The sequence below is a fragment of the Rutidosis leptorrhynchoides genome, chromosome 7 (assembly GCF_046630445.1).
Source record: "Rutidosis leptorrhynchoides isolate AG116_Rl617_1_P2 chromosome 7, CSIRO_AGI_Rlap_v1, whole genome shotgun sequence".
In the NCBI taxonomy this organism is placed as follows: domain Eukaryota; kingdom Viridiplantae; phylum Streptophyta; class Magnoliopsida; order Asterales; family Asteraceae; genus Rutidosis; species Rutidosis leptorrhynchoides.
The window spans coordinates 28664500-28682412 of record NC_092339.1 but is presented as its reverse complement, the minus strand read 5'-3'; the positions used below and the strand labels follow the sequence as shown (position 1 = coordinate 28682412).

The window sequence follows — 17913 nt, the reverse complement described above, 5'->3', positions numbered from 1 at the left end:
AGAAAAATAGTTCGGAACCCGACCCGAACGTGTTGACTTTCGTTGACTTTGACCGACCAAAGTTTGACTTTTAATCAAACTTAACCAAATATTTGTGCAATCGTTCTAACATGTTTTTATACTTGTACCTTGCATGAAACATGACAATTTGATTCACATGCTATTATGATCGAGTCTTAACGAGCCATAGGACTAATTGAACATCTTTGACCTATCGTGTTTACCGTTATTGATACAACCTAATGTTTAGGTCAAGACTAGCATTGTTCTTTGCACACGTTTACTTGTTGAAGTACTTTACTACTCGTGCACTCAAGGTGAGATCATAGTCCCACTTTTACTCTTTTTGAACTTATATTGGGATGAGAAAACATAAACGATTCTTTTGAACTAAGTGAACACAAGAACGGGAAAACAAACATTCTACATACGAGTTTAGAACAAAATCCTCAATTCGATTATCATTAGTTACACTTGCCGGGTGTAAGCGAGAACTTATGTTATATGGCCATATGGGTTGACAACCCTCATCTTTGACGGTTCGCTACCGTCTACGGATGAAATATATTTTCGAGAATCAGTGTTTGTTCTAGCACTAAGTGATGGGGTATACAATGGAAGGAATGTTAAGCTTTGATAATTGGGTGCTCGTGAAACAAACTTTTGGAATGTATTACTATTATTTCATTGATGCAAATCTTGTGGTTCACTTGTACTTACTTACTTAAACCTATGATTTCACCAACGTTTTCGTTGACAGATTTCTATGTTTTTCTCAGGTCTTGCACGATATGTGAAACATGCTTCCGCTTACTAATTGATACTTGCATCCGATGTCGAGTATACATGCATTTCATGGAGCGTCTTTTGACTTTACTTTAAACCGTGTCGCCTAGATTTCAATCGTATCTATAACGTTGTAACTTAACTTTTGGTTGAACAATTCTTGTAAACTTTGAAATAATCTTTATTTTGAAATGAAGGCGACATATTTTGGTCAAACGTTATCTTAAAGACTTATAATCAGGTAATGGGACCCACGTAGCCGACGCCGTCACTTTACGATTTGTCGGGGTCGCTACAGGTGGTATCAGAGCTAGTTTAACCTTAGCCGTAAAGGTAGTCACGCGCGCCGGCTGTCAGGCCGGGCACTCATACGGACTATGCTTTTTAGCGGGTTAATCGTAGAGGGGGTTCTCACAGTGTTACCTGTGACGAAGCATTGGCTCTTACCCCTTGCGATCCCTTGGAATTTGAGGGTTGGCAGTTTGGCAGAAATGCGGGCCGTAAAATCAGTGTCTGAGGTACACTCAGTGGTCACCAAGCGGTTAGCTGGAAAGGCACTGGGTGGGTTTCTACCCCATCTGTCGCTACAGGTGGTATCAGAGCCTTGGTTGTAGGGATTTAGAGTTCATTTGTGTTCACCCCGAGTCATAGGGTACATAGGTGAATCTAGACTACAACCGGCATATAGACTGAAGTAGGAATTATTTGACTAATTGTGCATTTATACTCGAACTCTTCTATCATATCTAACTCGTATTCGATCTTGATCTTACGTTGATAAATTTTGTTGGTGCGCCACCTTGACTTTATGAAGTAATGTTAAATGCACATGAGAATCAGGGTAATATAATTTCCGGGATTATATTACGGTGATTCACATGGACGTTCCGACATTATGACGTAAAGAATTTAAGGCGAGTCAAGGAAAAATTTCCTCTCTATCCCATTTCCATACTCCGGTTAGTATTGTTGAAAATACTAACCAACGATATTCTTGTCTCATGAAGGAACAATGGCTCACCAAGGTCAACACAATACTCCTCTCGAAACTCTAGAACAAGCTCTTCAACGAATGATAACCACCGCCGTGGGTACGGCCGTGGCCGATCACTTTTCTAACAACAACAATCATGGAGCCGGTAATTCAATCGAAGGTTGCTCCTACAAGAACTTCATGAAGTACAATCCTCCCACTTTCAATGGAACCGGGGGACCGGTTACTCTCACCCGATGGTTTGAACAAATGGAGACCGTTTTTAACACAAGCGGTTGTCGAGACCAAGATAAGGTCAAGTTTTCCACCCTCACTTTCACCGGTATTGCTCTCTCATGGTGGAACATGTATGTACAATTAGTGGGAAGCGATGAAGCCCACACACTCTCTTGGACCGAATTAAGAGAAAGAATGATCACCGAATACTTCCCGCGCGACGAGACTCGAAGGCTCGAACAGGGTCTAAGGAATTTAAAAACGGCCGGAAATGACCTCAAGGCTTATAATCAACGGTTTACCGAACTAGTCTCGATGTGTCCAATTCTCATGACTCCCGAATCCCTAAGAGTCGAACTTTACATGGATGGCCTCCCTAAGAGCATTCAACACAAGGTAAGGACATCTCAACCCACTAACCTACAAGGGGCTTTAACAATGGCCCGCCAAGCCTTAGAAACGGTGAATGAAATGGAAGCACCGGCACCAATGGTCGAGAACCACCCGAGTAACAACAAAAGAACATGGGAAACCTCTCAATCAAGCAACCACAACAATAACAACAACCCCGCCAAGAAGCCTTTTTCCTCCAACGACAAGAAAGGCTATGCCGGAAAACTGCCTTTTTGTGACGAATGCCACAAGCATCACTTTGAAGGATGTGGCAGGTTTCGCCACCGGCGCCAAGGACCCGTCGCTCGAAAGATGCCCAACGCACACAGAACGGGTGCTTGCTTCGAATGTGGCCAACTGGGTCATTTTAGGAATGAATGCCCAAATAAGAAAATCAACCCCAACGCACTCCGTTGAACTTTCAACATCAACGCCTAGGATGCCCTAGACGACGATGGACTAGTCACGGGTACGTTTCTTCACAACAAACCGTATACTTCATACTTATTCGATTTCATTACCGTTAGACGTTTTATAACCAAGTCTTTGACTCGTGCTCTTTGCACTCCACTTTTTCCCTAGACACTACTTAGGCAATTTAAGCGACCAACGGAAAAATATTGTGTGCCTATAAATATTATCGGAGAATATACGTTAAGAAATTGAACTCGACACCAATAGAACTAAGGAACTCAAAACCTATTCATTAAGGAGAAATTGTTGCCCTACATTTTTGTATAGATTATTGTGAACTAAGAAATTTTCGGTTGGAAACCGATACCCTCTCCCTCGCATCCATGACCTCATGATTATTTGCACGAATCCCGTATGTTCCAAATCGACCTCCGTTCCGGTTATCATCAATTGGGGGTTAAGTGAGACGATGTCTCCTAAGCCATTTCCGAACTCGCAACGTTAGTTGTAAATCTCTCTTAGTACCGTTTGATTTATCGTATTTATAGATGACATCTTAACTTATTCAAGTAAAGAAGGAAAACGAACAACATCACCATCTTACGCTCGAACTTTTGAGAAAAGAGCAATTCTATACCAAATTCTCCAAGTGAGAATTTCTGTTGAACGAAGTCCAATTTTCTAGACCATGATGTTAATGGTCAAGGCATTACAATCAATCTCGAAATCGAGCCACATGTAATCAGGAAACTCTCCCAACTCAGACTTGTATTCGTAAAATCTTAGATCTCGTCTATTTTTTTTTTACCGAAGATTCATTTCTGACTTTTCTCGTATTACACGACTTTAATCTCTCCGCGATCGAACCTTGAACGTGATTCTTCACACCAACCTTCCTAGCTAAATTCGTATAGCACTAGATGGAACTCAAACATGGAAATATTTCTACTTGAACGCCGAAAGGCATACTCTCTCGTCTCAAAAAAAAAAAAAAAAAAAAAAATCGACATAACTAAAATTCGTTATTTTACACGAAGAATTCGAATACTAAATTGTGGATCCGATCAAACTTCTCGTCATCACGTACCACACTACGTACCTCTGTTATTTCACCGTCACCGTCTGATATTACTGGAATTTAAGATAACACACAACCCAACGATACTTCACTCTTCTTTGATTTAACGTCCTTGTGTTTCTGATAATCGGCCAACCACTATTCAACCCCGAACTATACAACTACGTGTACTATCTCGTTTCTCTTTCAAACCTCAACTTTTGACAACTAGAGGCACGATATGGCAACCTCGATGTGTAAACTCACTCTACTCTAAGTTCTCATTTCACTCCTATCTTTATCGCTCGCACTTCCGTATAAGAAAACTTCTTGTAACATTTCCCAATGGATAGAGAAACTCTTCATATTACATTAGTATTCGCCACGAGGGTGAATAGTCCTAACGAACATTTTTCGAACCCTAACTGACTTGTTCAAACATATCTTGAGAGATTCTATTCCAACACGGTGTATCTTTGTCAATTATTCTGTATCGAAATACTCGTTTCACTTCTAGTTTTACAAGAAACCTTGGGAACCCGCTTAGACATGAGTACCGCGTACCACCCACAAACTGACGAACCGAGCAAACGAACGATTTACGTCTTGGAAAGACATCTCACAAACTCGAATTGTCACCTTTAGTAGATCACTCTTACAACAGTAGTTACCACTCGTGTGTTCACGCGCACTTTTCGAAACCTTATATGACCGCTAATGTCATACCCCTGTTCATTTAACCAAAGCATCAACCACCGAAATCTGAACTCCATCAAGAAACAACAATTGAGATCGTTCAAGTCCGAGAAGGGCTCGAGACAACCCATTGTCACCAGAAGGGTTATACCAAACTTAGAGGAGAACCTCACAAATCCCAGTGTGTAACCGCGTAATATTGAGAACCCGCACCTTGGAAGGGTGTAATCCGTTTCGGGAATCAGGGAAAGTTAAACCCGCGACATGTTAACTCTTTTGAAACCTTGGGGCGTATTGGAACCGCTCCCTACCGTTTAGAACTTCCGACTCAATTAAGTTTCCGTTTACCCTACATTTCGTGTAACAAACTTAGAAACGTGTCCTGCGGAACAGGAACGTGCAATCCTGCTGGATACATCAACTATCGATGACAAACTTCTCTTCATAGGAAAACCAGTTGAAACCGGGGATCGTAAAAACCGAACCTTAATGCAACGTAAAACCCTGACTATCCAAATTCATGAGAACCCTCAAGAACGTACTTTCACTTATTCATAGCATTGACAACGTAAAGTCTCGAGTAAGAGATATCGACTGTTACTTCCAACTAAATTTCGGGACGAAATTTCTTTTGAGGTGTGGATAATGTAACATCCCGCATTTTTTCCGTTAAATTATTTTTAACGCCGTCTTTTTTTTATATATTTTATTATTTAATATCCTCAGTATCTCGATTCGTATCCTCCATTAGCTACATTCTTAAAATATTTTCGTTATTGGATTTTAACATCTCTCGTACTCTCGTGTAATTCAAAATAATTCGTTTGGTTAATTCACGCACCCGCACCCGAACTAGAGGGACTAAACTTGCAAAGAGGCCAAAGATTTGACTAGGTCAACTAGTCAAACCTTCAACCTCCTCCTCTCATTTTCTCTCTTTCTCTCTTTTCATACTTCCATTTCCTCTCAAGAACTCAACCAAGATTCATCATCTAATTTCGGATTTGGAGGCTAACATCAAAACAAATTACATATTTGGAATCCTCTCTTCATCCTCTTCGACTTGATACCAATTTCATCTCATTTGGGTAACTTTCTAAAATTACTAGATTTTGTGTTCTTGATGTTTTTGAATTATAAAAGTGTTAATTAGTGTCTATGGCTCGTGTATAACATGAATATATGATTTACTTGCTCGATTTGTTGTTTTGAGTAACTAGTTTGAACATTTGAAATGGGTTTGCTTAATCTTGCATTTTGGAAGATTAAATGTTGTTTGATTGTTAAAGTTCATGTTTTAATTGTGTTACTAGTATCACTAGCTTCGTTTTGATGCGTAGGTTGATTAAGAAAACTTCAAAAACATGATTATTGATTTTGAGATGTTTGACTAGGGTTTGATAGTTCTTGACATGAATTTTTGGATGCTTGAATGCCATGGAATGTTAATTATTAGTGTTTAGTTGTAATGTATGTTTCATTACCTTCAAAACGGCATATTATATGTGTGAATTAGTTTCCCGAAACTCAAATTGCATTTGAAGAACTTGAAACCTTAAAAATGAACGTTTAATGATCACTTGATGAGTTTTCGGCTATTATAAATGATGTTTTTGTTTGGTGAAACATGTTTAGTTGTGTTCCTTTTCAAAAGAGCTTTCCAACGGTATAAGATACGTCTTCTAGTTGTTTACGGTTTGAGTTTTGCGTTTGTTTGAAAATTGGCCAAGCCTTGAACAAGTGAAACAGGCCTGGGACCAGGCCACGGCCATTGTCGCGGCGCGACAGGCCTGGCCGCAGCGCGGCATAAGCCGTGCCCAGCTTCTGTCTCCGGTGTCCGTTTTATGAAAAATGTTTGGCACGTTCTAGACCTCCAATTCACATGCAACTTGTCCCAACATGATTATATATGAATAAAAACCTCAGAAAAATAGTTCGGAACCCGACCCGAACGTGTTGACTTTCGTTGACTTTGACCGACCAAAGTTTGACTTTTAATCAAACTTAACCAAATATTTGTGCAATCGTTCTAACATGTTTTTATACTTGTACCTTGCATGAAACATGACAATTTGATTCACATGCTATTATGATCGAGTCTTAACGAGCCATAGGACTAATTGAACATCTTTGACCTATCGTGTTTACCGTTATTGATACAACCTAATGTTTAGGTCAAGACTAGCATTGTTCTTTGCACACGTTTACTTGTTGAAGTACTTTACTACTCGTGCACTCAAGGTGAGATCATAGTCCCACTTTTACTCTTTTTGAACTTATATTGGGATGAGAAAACATAAACGATTCTTTTGAACTAAGTGAACACAAGAACGGGAAAACAAACATTCTACATACGAGTTTAGAACAAAATCCTCAATTCGATTATCATTAGTTACACTTGCCGGGTGTAAGCGAGAACTTATGTTATATGGCCATATGGGTTGACAACCCTCATCTTTGACGGTTCGCTACCGTCTACGGATGAAATATATTTTCGAGAATCAGTGTTTGTTCTAGCACTAAGTGATGGGGTATACAATTGAAGGAATGTTAAGCTTTGATAATTGGGTGCTCGTGAAACAAACTTTTGGAATGTATTACTATTATTTCATTGATGCAAATCTTGTGGTTCACTTGTACTTACTTACTTAAACCTATGATTTCACCAACGTTTTCGTTGACAGATTTCTATGTTTTTCTCAGGTCTTGCACGATATGTGAAACATGCTTCCGCTTACTAATTGATACTTGCATCCGATGTCGAGTATACATGCATTTCATGGAGCGTCTTTTGACTTTACTTTAAACCGTGTCGCCTAGATTTCAATCGTATCTATAACGTTGTAACTTAACTTTTGGTTGAACAATTCTTGTAAACTTTGAAATAATCTTTATTTTGAAATGAAGGCGACATATTTTGGTCAAACGTTATCTTAAAGACTTATAATCAGGTAATGGGACCCACGTAGCCGACGCCGTCACTTGACGATTTGTCGGGGTCGCTACAAAATGGTGGTGGAAGTTCCATACCGAAACCACCGCTTTGTGGGTTAATGTCATAAAAAGCATTTACGGGTCTTCGGGTTTACTTGATTCGGGCGGGCATGTTCATTCTCGTTTTCATAATTCTTCTTGGCTTGACATTGTTAGAACAGGATTTGATATAAATAATGTGGGTGTCGACTTTGTGCACTCCTTTGAGAAAGTGATTGGCAGCGGCTGTGGGACTTCATTTTGGGAGGACAAATGGATCTCTTCTGACCCTCTAAAACTGATGTACAGCAGGTTGTTTAGGTGCAATCAGAATCCGAGTGCAAAGGTCAGTGAACGTGCAGGCTGGGATGGCTCAAAATGCGTCGGTGCTTGGTCTTGGAAATGTACACTTCGGGGTAGAACAAAGGCTGAATTCGAGGACCTCAGCAGGCTCCTGAATACGGTGATCATTACTCCTGGGAAAGACGATTCTTGGCGTTGGATGATTGATGGTAACTGCAACAATAGTTTTGCCACTTCTGTCCTTTCAAACTTAATTAGAGGTAAACTTTTTCCTCCATTTTCGAATTTGGTCTTAACCCAAAGGAATAAGATGGTCTCAAAGAAAATTGAAGTGTTTGTATGGAGGGCGAAACGTAAGAGGCTACCCGTGTTATCGGAACTCGACAAGCGGGGAATCGATCTCCATACCGTCCTTTGCCCTCTATGCAACAACGATATCGAGACGGTCGACCATTCTTTATTATCTTGCAAAAACGCGTATGAAATTTGGGTTAAGGTTCTTAAATGGTTGGGTTTTAATAATACACCTCATCCATCCCTTGAGGAGTTATTTAGTGGGAAAACCTCTATACAAACATCAGATTTATGTGCGAAGATTTGGCAAGCGGTGATTTGGGTTTGTGGATACCTCATATGGAAAAATCGTAACCAAACGGTTTTCAAAAAAGTATGTTGGAATCCACCGGTAGCGGTGAATGAAATTCAAGTCAAAAGCTTCGAGTTGATCGGAAGACGATGCAAAGATAAGAAAATCGAGTGGCATGTTTGGCTCCATAATCCACAATCTCTTATCGTGTAAGCCTATATATGGGGCTATTTACAAAGTTACTGACTTAGCATCTTAGTTAGTAGTCCCTAGTGAGTCCATTTGTGTTGTATATTGAGTATATTTTGAGGTCCAACGTGTGGTTCCTCAAACACTTGTATCTGTGATTTTGTTGATATTAATGAATATGTTGCCTTTCAAAAAAAAAAAAAAAAAGGATTATATCATTGGTCACGGTTATGTATATATATTATACCTATATCTAAATGGTATAGTGTAAATGAATAGTCCTACTCATTTTCCCACTTTCAACAAACTTAACCCCTTAACTTTTAATTAAAATACAAATCGAACCCTCCACTTTATACGTTTATTTTTCCCCAAATTTTACAAGCTTAACCCCCCACCTTTTATTAAAATACAAATCGAACCCCCACTTTACTAACTTTTTTTTTTTTTACTAATATTCAATTTTCACAAACTTAACCCCCTAACTTTTATTAAAATACAAATCGAACCCCCACTTTATACGTAAAGTTTTTTCAAATTTCACAAACTTAACCCACTAACTTTTATTAAAATACAAATCGAACCCCCACTTTACTAACTTTTTCTTTTTAAAATAAAACCCGATTATACCTATATCTAAATGGTATAGTGTAAATGAATAGTCCTATTCATTTTCCCACTTTCAACAAACTTAACCCCTTAACTTTTAATTAAAATACAAATCGAACCCCCCACTTTATACGTTTATTTTTCCCCAAATTTCACAAGCTTAACCCCCCACCTTTTATTAAAATACAAATCGAACCCCCACTTTACTAACTTTTTTTTTTTACTAATATTCAATTTTCACAAACTTAACCCCCTAACTTTTATTAAAATACAAATCGAACCCCCACTTTATACGTAAAGTTTTTTCAAATTTCACAAACTTAACCCACTAACTTTTATTAAAATACAAATCGAACCCCCACTTTACTAACTTTTTCTTTTTAAAATAAAACCCGAACGCTAAAAGAAGCAACTTTCACAAAAGGAACAACCCTTCAATGTTATGTCGAAAAAAATTCTTTTTTACAAAATAGATCAAGACTTTTTTTTAACTCCCATTCAAAACGGAGCCCCCGGCGCGAAGCGAGGGCTCCACAACTAGTTAGTACTAATTTGCAACCTATTGGTCTTAACCCTAATTCAACATTTGAACATTTAGGGTCAGTTCAGCTGTAGACAATTCTCTTAAATTGTTTGGTGTATTACTGTATATAAATAAATTGTAGGCGTTCTTATTATATCTTGCTGCAAATTAACTAATTGTTAGTTGCATCAATCAATGTATATATGAGAACTTTTTATATCTAGAAATTACTGAAATCGTCTGAAAACATGTTCGTTTGATAACATTTTTCAGTTTCGAAAACATATGAAGAAAATTAGTTGAAAACTATGAAGGTCAGTTTCACTTAGGGGTTGTAGCGACCCGACCAAATCATGTTTGACGGCGCCGTCTACTTAGGTCCCGTTACGTGGTCATAAGTCTTTAAGACAAAGTTTGACCAAAATATGTCGCCTTCATTTCATAATAAAGATTGTTCCCAAAGTTTACAAAAATTGTTCAACCAATAGTTAAGTTACAACGTTATAATACGAATGAAATCTAGGCGACATGGTTTAAAGTAAAGTCAAAAGACGCTCCATGAAATGCACATATACTCGACATCCAATGCAAGTATCAAATAATGAGCGGAAGCATGTATCATGTATCGTTCAAGGACCTGAGAAAAACATAGAAATTTGTCAACGAAAACGTTGGTGAAATCATAGGTTTAAGTAAGTAAGTACAAGTGAACCACAAGATTTGCATCAATGAAATAATAGTAATACATTCCAAAAGTTTGTTTCACGAGCACCCAATTATCAATGCTTAACATTTCCTTCCATTGAACCCCATCACTTAGTGCTAGAACATACACTGTTTCTCGAAAATATATTTCATTCGTAAACGGTAGCGAACCGTTTGAATGAGGGTTTGTCAAACCCATATGGATCCATACAACATAAGTTCTCGCTTACACCCGGCAAGTGTAACTAATGATAATCGAATTGAGGATTTTGTTCTAAACTCGTATGTAGAATGTTTGTTTTCCTGTACTTGTGTTCACTTAGTAAAAGAAATGTTTATGTTTTCTCATCCCAAATGTAAGTTCAAAAAGAGTAAAAGTGGGACTATGATCTCACCTTGAGTGTACGAGTAGTAAAGTACTTCGACAAGTAAATGTGTGCAAAGAACAATGCTAGTCTTGACCTAAACAATAGGTCGTATCAATAACGGTAAACACGATAGGTCAAAGATGTTCAATTAGTCCTATGGCTCGTTACGACTCAATAATGTAGCATGTGAGTCAAGTTGTCATGTTTCATGCAAGGTACAAGTATAAAAACATGTTAGAACGATTGCACAAGTATTTGGTTAAGTTTGATTAAAAGTCAACTTGGTCGGGTCAAAGTCAACAGAAAAGTCAACGGGGTCGGGTTGGATATCCGACAATTTTTCTAAGTTATATAATCATATATGAGCATGTTGGCCAAGTTTCATGTTAATCGGAGGTCCGTAGCATAGCAAACATTTTCATGTCAAATGACCAAGGCGAACAGTCAGTTTTAGCACAATGGGACGGCGTCCCAAAGAGCTAGACGGCGTCCCACAATGAAGGGTGGGACGGCGTCCTGCCATCCTAGACGGCGTCTAGGTTCAAATGGTGGGACGGCGTCCCAAGTATCTGGACGGCGTCCCAAATGCCTTACAGGCCCTGTTTGCTGAATTTCTCAATTGCACGAACCAAAACACAAACCAACACATTTTACAAACCGCGAACAATTAGAACATGTATTTTATATCATCGGAAAGCTCTTTCGACAAGGAACGCAACTAAGCACTTTTCATCAAGCAAAAACATCATATACTATAACCGAAATCCCGTCAAGCGATCAATAGAGGTTTATTTTCAAGTTTCAAGTTTATCAATTTTAATTTAAGTTTCGGGAATCCAATTTATACATATGATATGCCGTTTTGAAGGTAATTAAGCATACAACACAACCTAACACTTACAACTAACATTCCATGTCATTCAAATCATTAAAAGTCCATTTTAAGTTCATGAAACCTTAATCTAAATTCACCAAATTTCATAATCAAGTTTAGGAGGTTTCATTAATCAAACTATACATCATAATGAAGCTAGTAACACTAGAAACACAATTAAAACATGATCTCTTAGCATCAAACAACATATGAACACTCAAATTTCAAGATCAACACACCAAAATTCAAGTTCATGCTAGTTACACTAAAACAACGAGATCGAGCATATAAATCACATAAACAAACTAGACTCGAGCCATAGACACTAATTAACAACCTTATAACTTAAAAATCTCAAGAACACAAGAATTAGTGATTTTAGAAAGTTACCCAAAATTGATGAAATCGGTATGGAAACGAAGAGGAGATCACGAGGAGTTCAAATATGCAATTTGTTTTGATCGAATCCTTCTTGAACGAATTTGGATGATGATTGAAGGTTTGAGGGTTTTGAGAGAAAAAGGGTGAAGTATTATTTGGGAGGTGATAAAATGAATGGAGAGGAAAGAGTTGACTAGTTGACCTAGTCATCTCTTTCTCCATTTGGCAACTTTAGTCCCTCAACTTAGGAAACGGGTACGGGAATTACCTAAACGAGATAATTCAAACGCGTATTAACGAGATGTGTTATAAACATATAACGGAACTTAAATAGTTAAACGGAAAAGTAAATGGAAAAAGGCGGGATGTTACATTACCTACACCTTAAAAGAAATTTCGTCCCGAAATTTAAGTAGGCGTAGTAGTCGTTGTTTCTTCCTCGAGATCTTGCGTTTCCGAATTCACGAATAGATGAGGATACTTCCTTTGCATTTGATCTTGTCTTTCCCAAGTAAACTCGGGTCCTCTTTTGGCATTCCAACGAACCTTGACAATCGGGATTCGGCTTTGTTTCAATGTCTTGACGGAGGTGTCCACAATTTCAACCGGTTCCTCCACAAAATGAAGTTTGTCATCAATAGTAAGTTCTTCGAGAGGGATGACGATATCGGGTTCGGCAAGACACTTTTTCAAGTTAGATACATGGAAGGTAGGATGAACGGAGTTCAATTGAGGCGGAAGATCTAAACGATAAGCAACGGTTCCAATACGCTCCAAGATTTCGAAAGGACCAATATACCGCGGATTTAGCTTCCCGCGTTTCCCAAAACGGATTACACCCTTCCAAGGTGCGACTTTTAACATTACTCGGTCACCGACTTGAAATTCAAGATCGTTGCGTCGTTTGTCGGTATAGCTCTTTTGACGACTTCGGGCCGTCCTAAGCCTATCTCGGATTTGAACGATTTTCTCGGTGGTTTCGTGAATGAGTTCGGGTCCGGTGATTTGCACGTCGCCTACCTCGGCCCAACAAAGAGGTGAACGACATTTGCGGCCATATAGCGCTTCAAAAGGTGCGGCTTTAATACTCGCGTGATAACTATTGTTGTAAGAGAACTCGGCGAGAGGTAAGTGCTTGTCCCAAGCTTTTCCGAAATCAACCACGCAAGCTCGTAACATGTCCTCTAAGGTTTGAATTGTACGTTCGCTTTGTCCATCGGTTTGAGGATGATATGCGGTGCTCATGTCTAAACGCGTTCCCAACGCTTCTTGCAATGTACGCCAAAATCTAGAAACGAAACGACCATCTCGGTCGGAGATAATCGATAAAGGTACACCGTGTCGGGCTACGATCTCCTTAATGTAAAGTTGTGCAAGTTTCTCCATTTTGTCCGTTTCTTTCATGGCAAGGAAGTGTGCGGATTTGGTGAGACGGTCAACAATAACCCAAATGGTATCATAACCGCCCGTCGTTTTTGGTAGCTTGGTGATAAAATCCATCGTTATCCCTTCCCACTTCCATTGCGGGATCTCGGGTTGTTGAAGTAATCCGGACGGTCTTTGGTGTTCGGCCTTGACTTTGGAACATGTCAAACACTTGGAAACATAAGTAGCTACGTCCCTTTTGATGTTCGGCCACCAATATAGTTGTTTAAGGTCGTGGTACATCTTATTGGCACCGGGGTGAATCGAGTATCGTGACTTATGGGCTTCATCTAAAATAAGGCTTCGTAGATCCCCATAACTAGGCACCCAAATTCTTCCGGCGAAATATCGGAGTCCGGTTTCTTTAACTTCGAATCGAGAGGTGAGGACGTTCAAGTGTTCGAGAGAGATGTTTTCATCCTTGAGAGCCTCATCTTGGGCTACCCGAATTTGGCTATTAAGGTTGGTGTGAATGGTGATGTTTAAAGCTCGGACACGGAGAGGCACCGCTCTTTCTTTTCGACTTAAGGCATCGGCTACTACATTTGCCTTCCCGGGATGGTAACGAAGCTCGCAATCGTAATCGTTTAAGGTTTCAATCCACCTTCGTTGTCTCATGTTTAGTTGCTTTTGATCGAAAATGTGTTGGAGACTTTTGTGGTCGGTAAAGATAGTACTCTTGGTTCCATAAAGATAGTGTCTCCACATTTTAAGTGCAAAGACAACGGCTCCGAGTTCGAGATCATGCGTCGTGTAGTTTCGTTCATGAATTTTGAGTTGTCGAGAAGCATAAGCAATGACTTTCGTTCGTTGCATCAATACACACCCAAAACCATGTTTTGAGGCATCGCAATATACAACAAAGTCATCATTGCCTTCGGGAAGTGACAAGATAGGAGCGGTGGTTAGCTTCGTTTTCAAGATTTGGAATGCGGATTCATGTTCGGTCGCCCAAATGAATTTCTTTCCCTTGTGAGTCAATGCGGTTAGAGGACGTGCAACCAAAGAGAAATTTTCGATGAATCTACGATAGTACCCGGCGAGACCCAAAAATTGACGAATGTGAGTAGGAGTAGTAGGAGTCTCCCATTTACTAATGGCTTCGATTTTCGTGGGATCGACTTTAATACCTTGATCACTTACAACATGACCAAGAAATTGAACTTCCTTTAACCAAAATTCACACTTGGAGAATTTGGCATAGAGTTGTTCTTGTCTTAAAAGTTCAAGCACAAGTCGGAGGTGTTCCTCGTGTTCTTCTTCGCTTTTTGAATAGACTAAAATATCATCGATGAACACGATAACGAATTTGTCAAGATACGGTTTGCACACGCGGTTCATAAGATCCATGAACACCGCCGGTGCGTTAGTGAGACCAAATGGCATGACAAGGAATTCATAACTACCATAACGAGTTCGGAAAGCGGTTTTGGAGACATCTTCCCCCTTAACCCTCAATTGATGATAACCCGAGCGGAGATCGATTTTCGAATATACACAAGACCCTTGTAGTTGATCAAAGAGGTCATCGATGCGAGGAAGAGGATATCGGTTCTTAACCGTCAATTTATTTAGTTCACGATAATCAATGCACATTCGTAGGGATCCGTCTTTCTTTTTAACAAACAAAATAGGAGCGCCCCAAGGTGAATGGCTAGGTTGGATAAAACCACGATCAAGTAGTTCTTGGATTTGACTTTGCAATTCTTGCATTTCGGATGGGGCGAGTCTATATGGTGCACGTGCTACGGGTGCGGCCCCCGGAATAAGATCGATTTGGAATTCAACCGGTCGATGAGGCGGAAGACCCGGCAATTCGTCGGGAAATACATCGGAATAGTCACTAACAATTGGCACATCATCGATATGCTTATCATCGGACTCGACTTTCTTAACGTGGGCAAGGATCGCAAAACAACCCTTACGGAGCAGTTTTCTAACTTTAAGGCACGAAACGAGGTTGAGTCTGGTGCAACTCTTATCGCCATAAACAATCAAAGGTTCACCATTCTCGATAGGAATTCGGATTGCGTTAAGATCACAAAGGATGTGAGATTTCGTTTTGTCTAACCAATTCATACCGATTATTACATCAAAGCTTCCTAGTTCCATGGGTATCAAGTCAATTTCAAATTCCTTACCCAAAATGTTTATCGTACACCCTCGGTAATATGTGTTGGCACTTAATAGTTTCCCGTTAGCCACTTCAATGGTATAAGCGGTATCTAATGGAAGAGGTGGAGTGCTAAAAGAATGAGTCAAAGTCTCGGATACAAAGCATTTATCGGCACCCGAATCGAATAAGCAAGAGACATAAGAATTGTTGAGAAGAAACGTACCCGTGACTAGTTCAGTGTCATCCCGGGCTTCCTCGGTGTTGATGTTGAAAGCTCGGCCGCGCGTATTGGTGTTATCTTTCCTTTTCGGGCATGCATTTCTATAATGACCCGTTTGACCACATTCGTAACAAGTGCCCGTCTTTGGTGCATTGGGCCACTTTCGAGCAACGGGAGTGGCACTTTTACAATCGTTGGCCTTATGACCAACTCCTTGGCACCGGTGGCAAATTAACTTGCCACATTCACCAAAGTGATGTTTGTTGCATTTGTTGCAAAGAGGTAGGTTCCCGGCATAACCCTTCTTGCCGTCGAAAGTGAAGGATTTCTTGGCAAAGTTGTTGTTGCTTGATTGGGAGGGTTCCCACTTTCTTTTGTTGCCGCCCGATTTATCCTCGGCCTTAGGTGCCGGAACTACGATTTCGTCAACCGTTTCAATTAGTTGGCGAGCCATGTTCATAGCGGCTTGATGAGTAGTGGGTTTGGATGACATCACCCCTTGTTTGATGCTTTTTGGAAGACCGAGCATGTAGAGCTCAATCCTTTGAGATTCGGGGTTAACAAGATTAGGACACATCAAGGATAGTTCGGCGAAGCGTTGATTATAAGCTTTAAGATCGTTTCCGACCGCTTTCAAAGCTCTTAGTTCTTCCTCAAGTTTTCGGGTTTCTTCGCGCGGAAAATATTCAACAATCATCTTTTCCTTTAGATCGGCCCAAGAGAGGGCATGAGCTTCATCGGTACCCACCGATTGAACATAGGTGTTCCACCATGTTAGAGCAATTCCGGAGAAAGTGTGAGTGGAGTATTTGACCTTGTCTTGGTCCCGACAACCGCTTATGCTAAAGACGGCTTCCGTTTGCTCAAACCATCGGGTGAGCACGACCGGTCCCCCGGTTCCATCAAAAGTGTGAGGTTTGCATCCCATGAAAGCTTTATAGGAGCATCCCTCGTTTGAGTTTCCGGCTCCATTGTTGTTGTTGTTGTTGTTATTGTGGTTGTTATTATTATTGTTGTTGGATGAGTGACCGGCCATGGCCGCATCTACGGCGGTTGCTATCATCCGTTCGAGAGCTTGTTCAGGAGTTTCATTGCGGCGTACACGACGAGGAGCCATTGTTCCTTCAAGACACAAGAATATCATTGATTAGTATTCTCAATAATACTAACCGTGATATAGAATAAAGATAAAGAGAAGTTTTTTTTTTTTTTCCTCGACTCGCCTTAAATTCTTTATGTCATAATGTCGGAACGTTCATATGAGTCACCGTAATATAATCCCGGAAATTATATTACCCTGATTCATATGTGCATTCGACATCATTTCATATAGTCAAGGTGGCGCGTCGATCAAATTAAACAACGTGAGATTAAGATGAACTAAGAGTAGGTATGAGTAGAAGCGTTCGAGTATAAATGCACAAGTAGTCAAGTAATTCCTACTTCAAGTCTATATGCCGGTTGTAGTCTAGACTCACTAATGTACCCTATGACTCGGGGTTGACACCAATGAACTCTAAATCCCTACAACCAACGCTCTGATACCATCTGTAGCGACCCGACCAAATCATGTTTGACGGCGCCGTCTACTTAGGTCCCGTTACGTGGTCATAAGTCTTTAAGACAAAGTTTGACCAAAATATGTCGCCTTCATTTCATAATAAAGATTGTTCCCAAAGTTTACAAAAATTGTTCAACCAATAGTTAAGTTACAACGTTATAATACGAATGAAATCTAGGCGACATGGTTTAAAGTAAAGTCAAAAGACGCTCCATGAAATGCACATATACTCGACATCCAATGCAAGTATCAAATAATGAGCGGAAGCATGTATCATGTATCGTTCAAGGACCTGAGAAAAACATAGAAATTTGTCAACGAAAACGTTGGTGAAATCATAGGTTTAAGTAAGTAAGTACAAGTGAACCACAAGATTTGCATCAATGAAATAATAGTAATACATTCCAAAAGTTTGTTTCACGAGCACCCAATTATCAATGCTTAACATTTCCTTCCATTGAACCCCATCACTTAGTGCTAGAACATACACTGTTTCTCGAAAATATATTTCATTCGTAAACGGT

At 39.8% G+C, this 17913-nt stretch overlaps 1 protein-coding gene across 1 annotated transcript; it reads left to right on the top strand.

Annotated features, from left to right (window-relative positions):
* The first annotated feature begins 7830 nt into the window (after positions 1-7830).
* On the top strand, positions 7831-8631 carry LOC139859069 (uncharacterized). The gene has a single exon (XM_071847886.1). The coding sequence runs from the start codon at positions 7831-7833 to the stop codon at positions 8629-8631; it is 801 nt and encodes a 266-aa protein (XP_071703987.1).
* Positions 8632-17913: the final 9282 nt, after the last annotated feature.

Coding starts and splice junctions, on each gene's coding strand:
- LOC139859069 (XM_071847886.1), top strand. CDS start 7,831: ATGTACAGCAGGTTGTTTAGGTGCAATCAGAATCCGAGTGCAAAGGTC.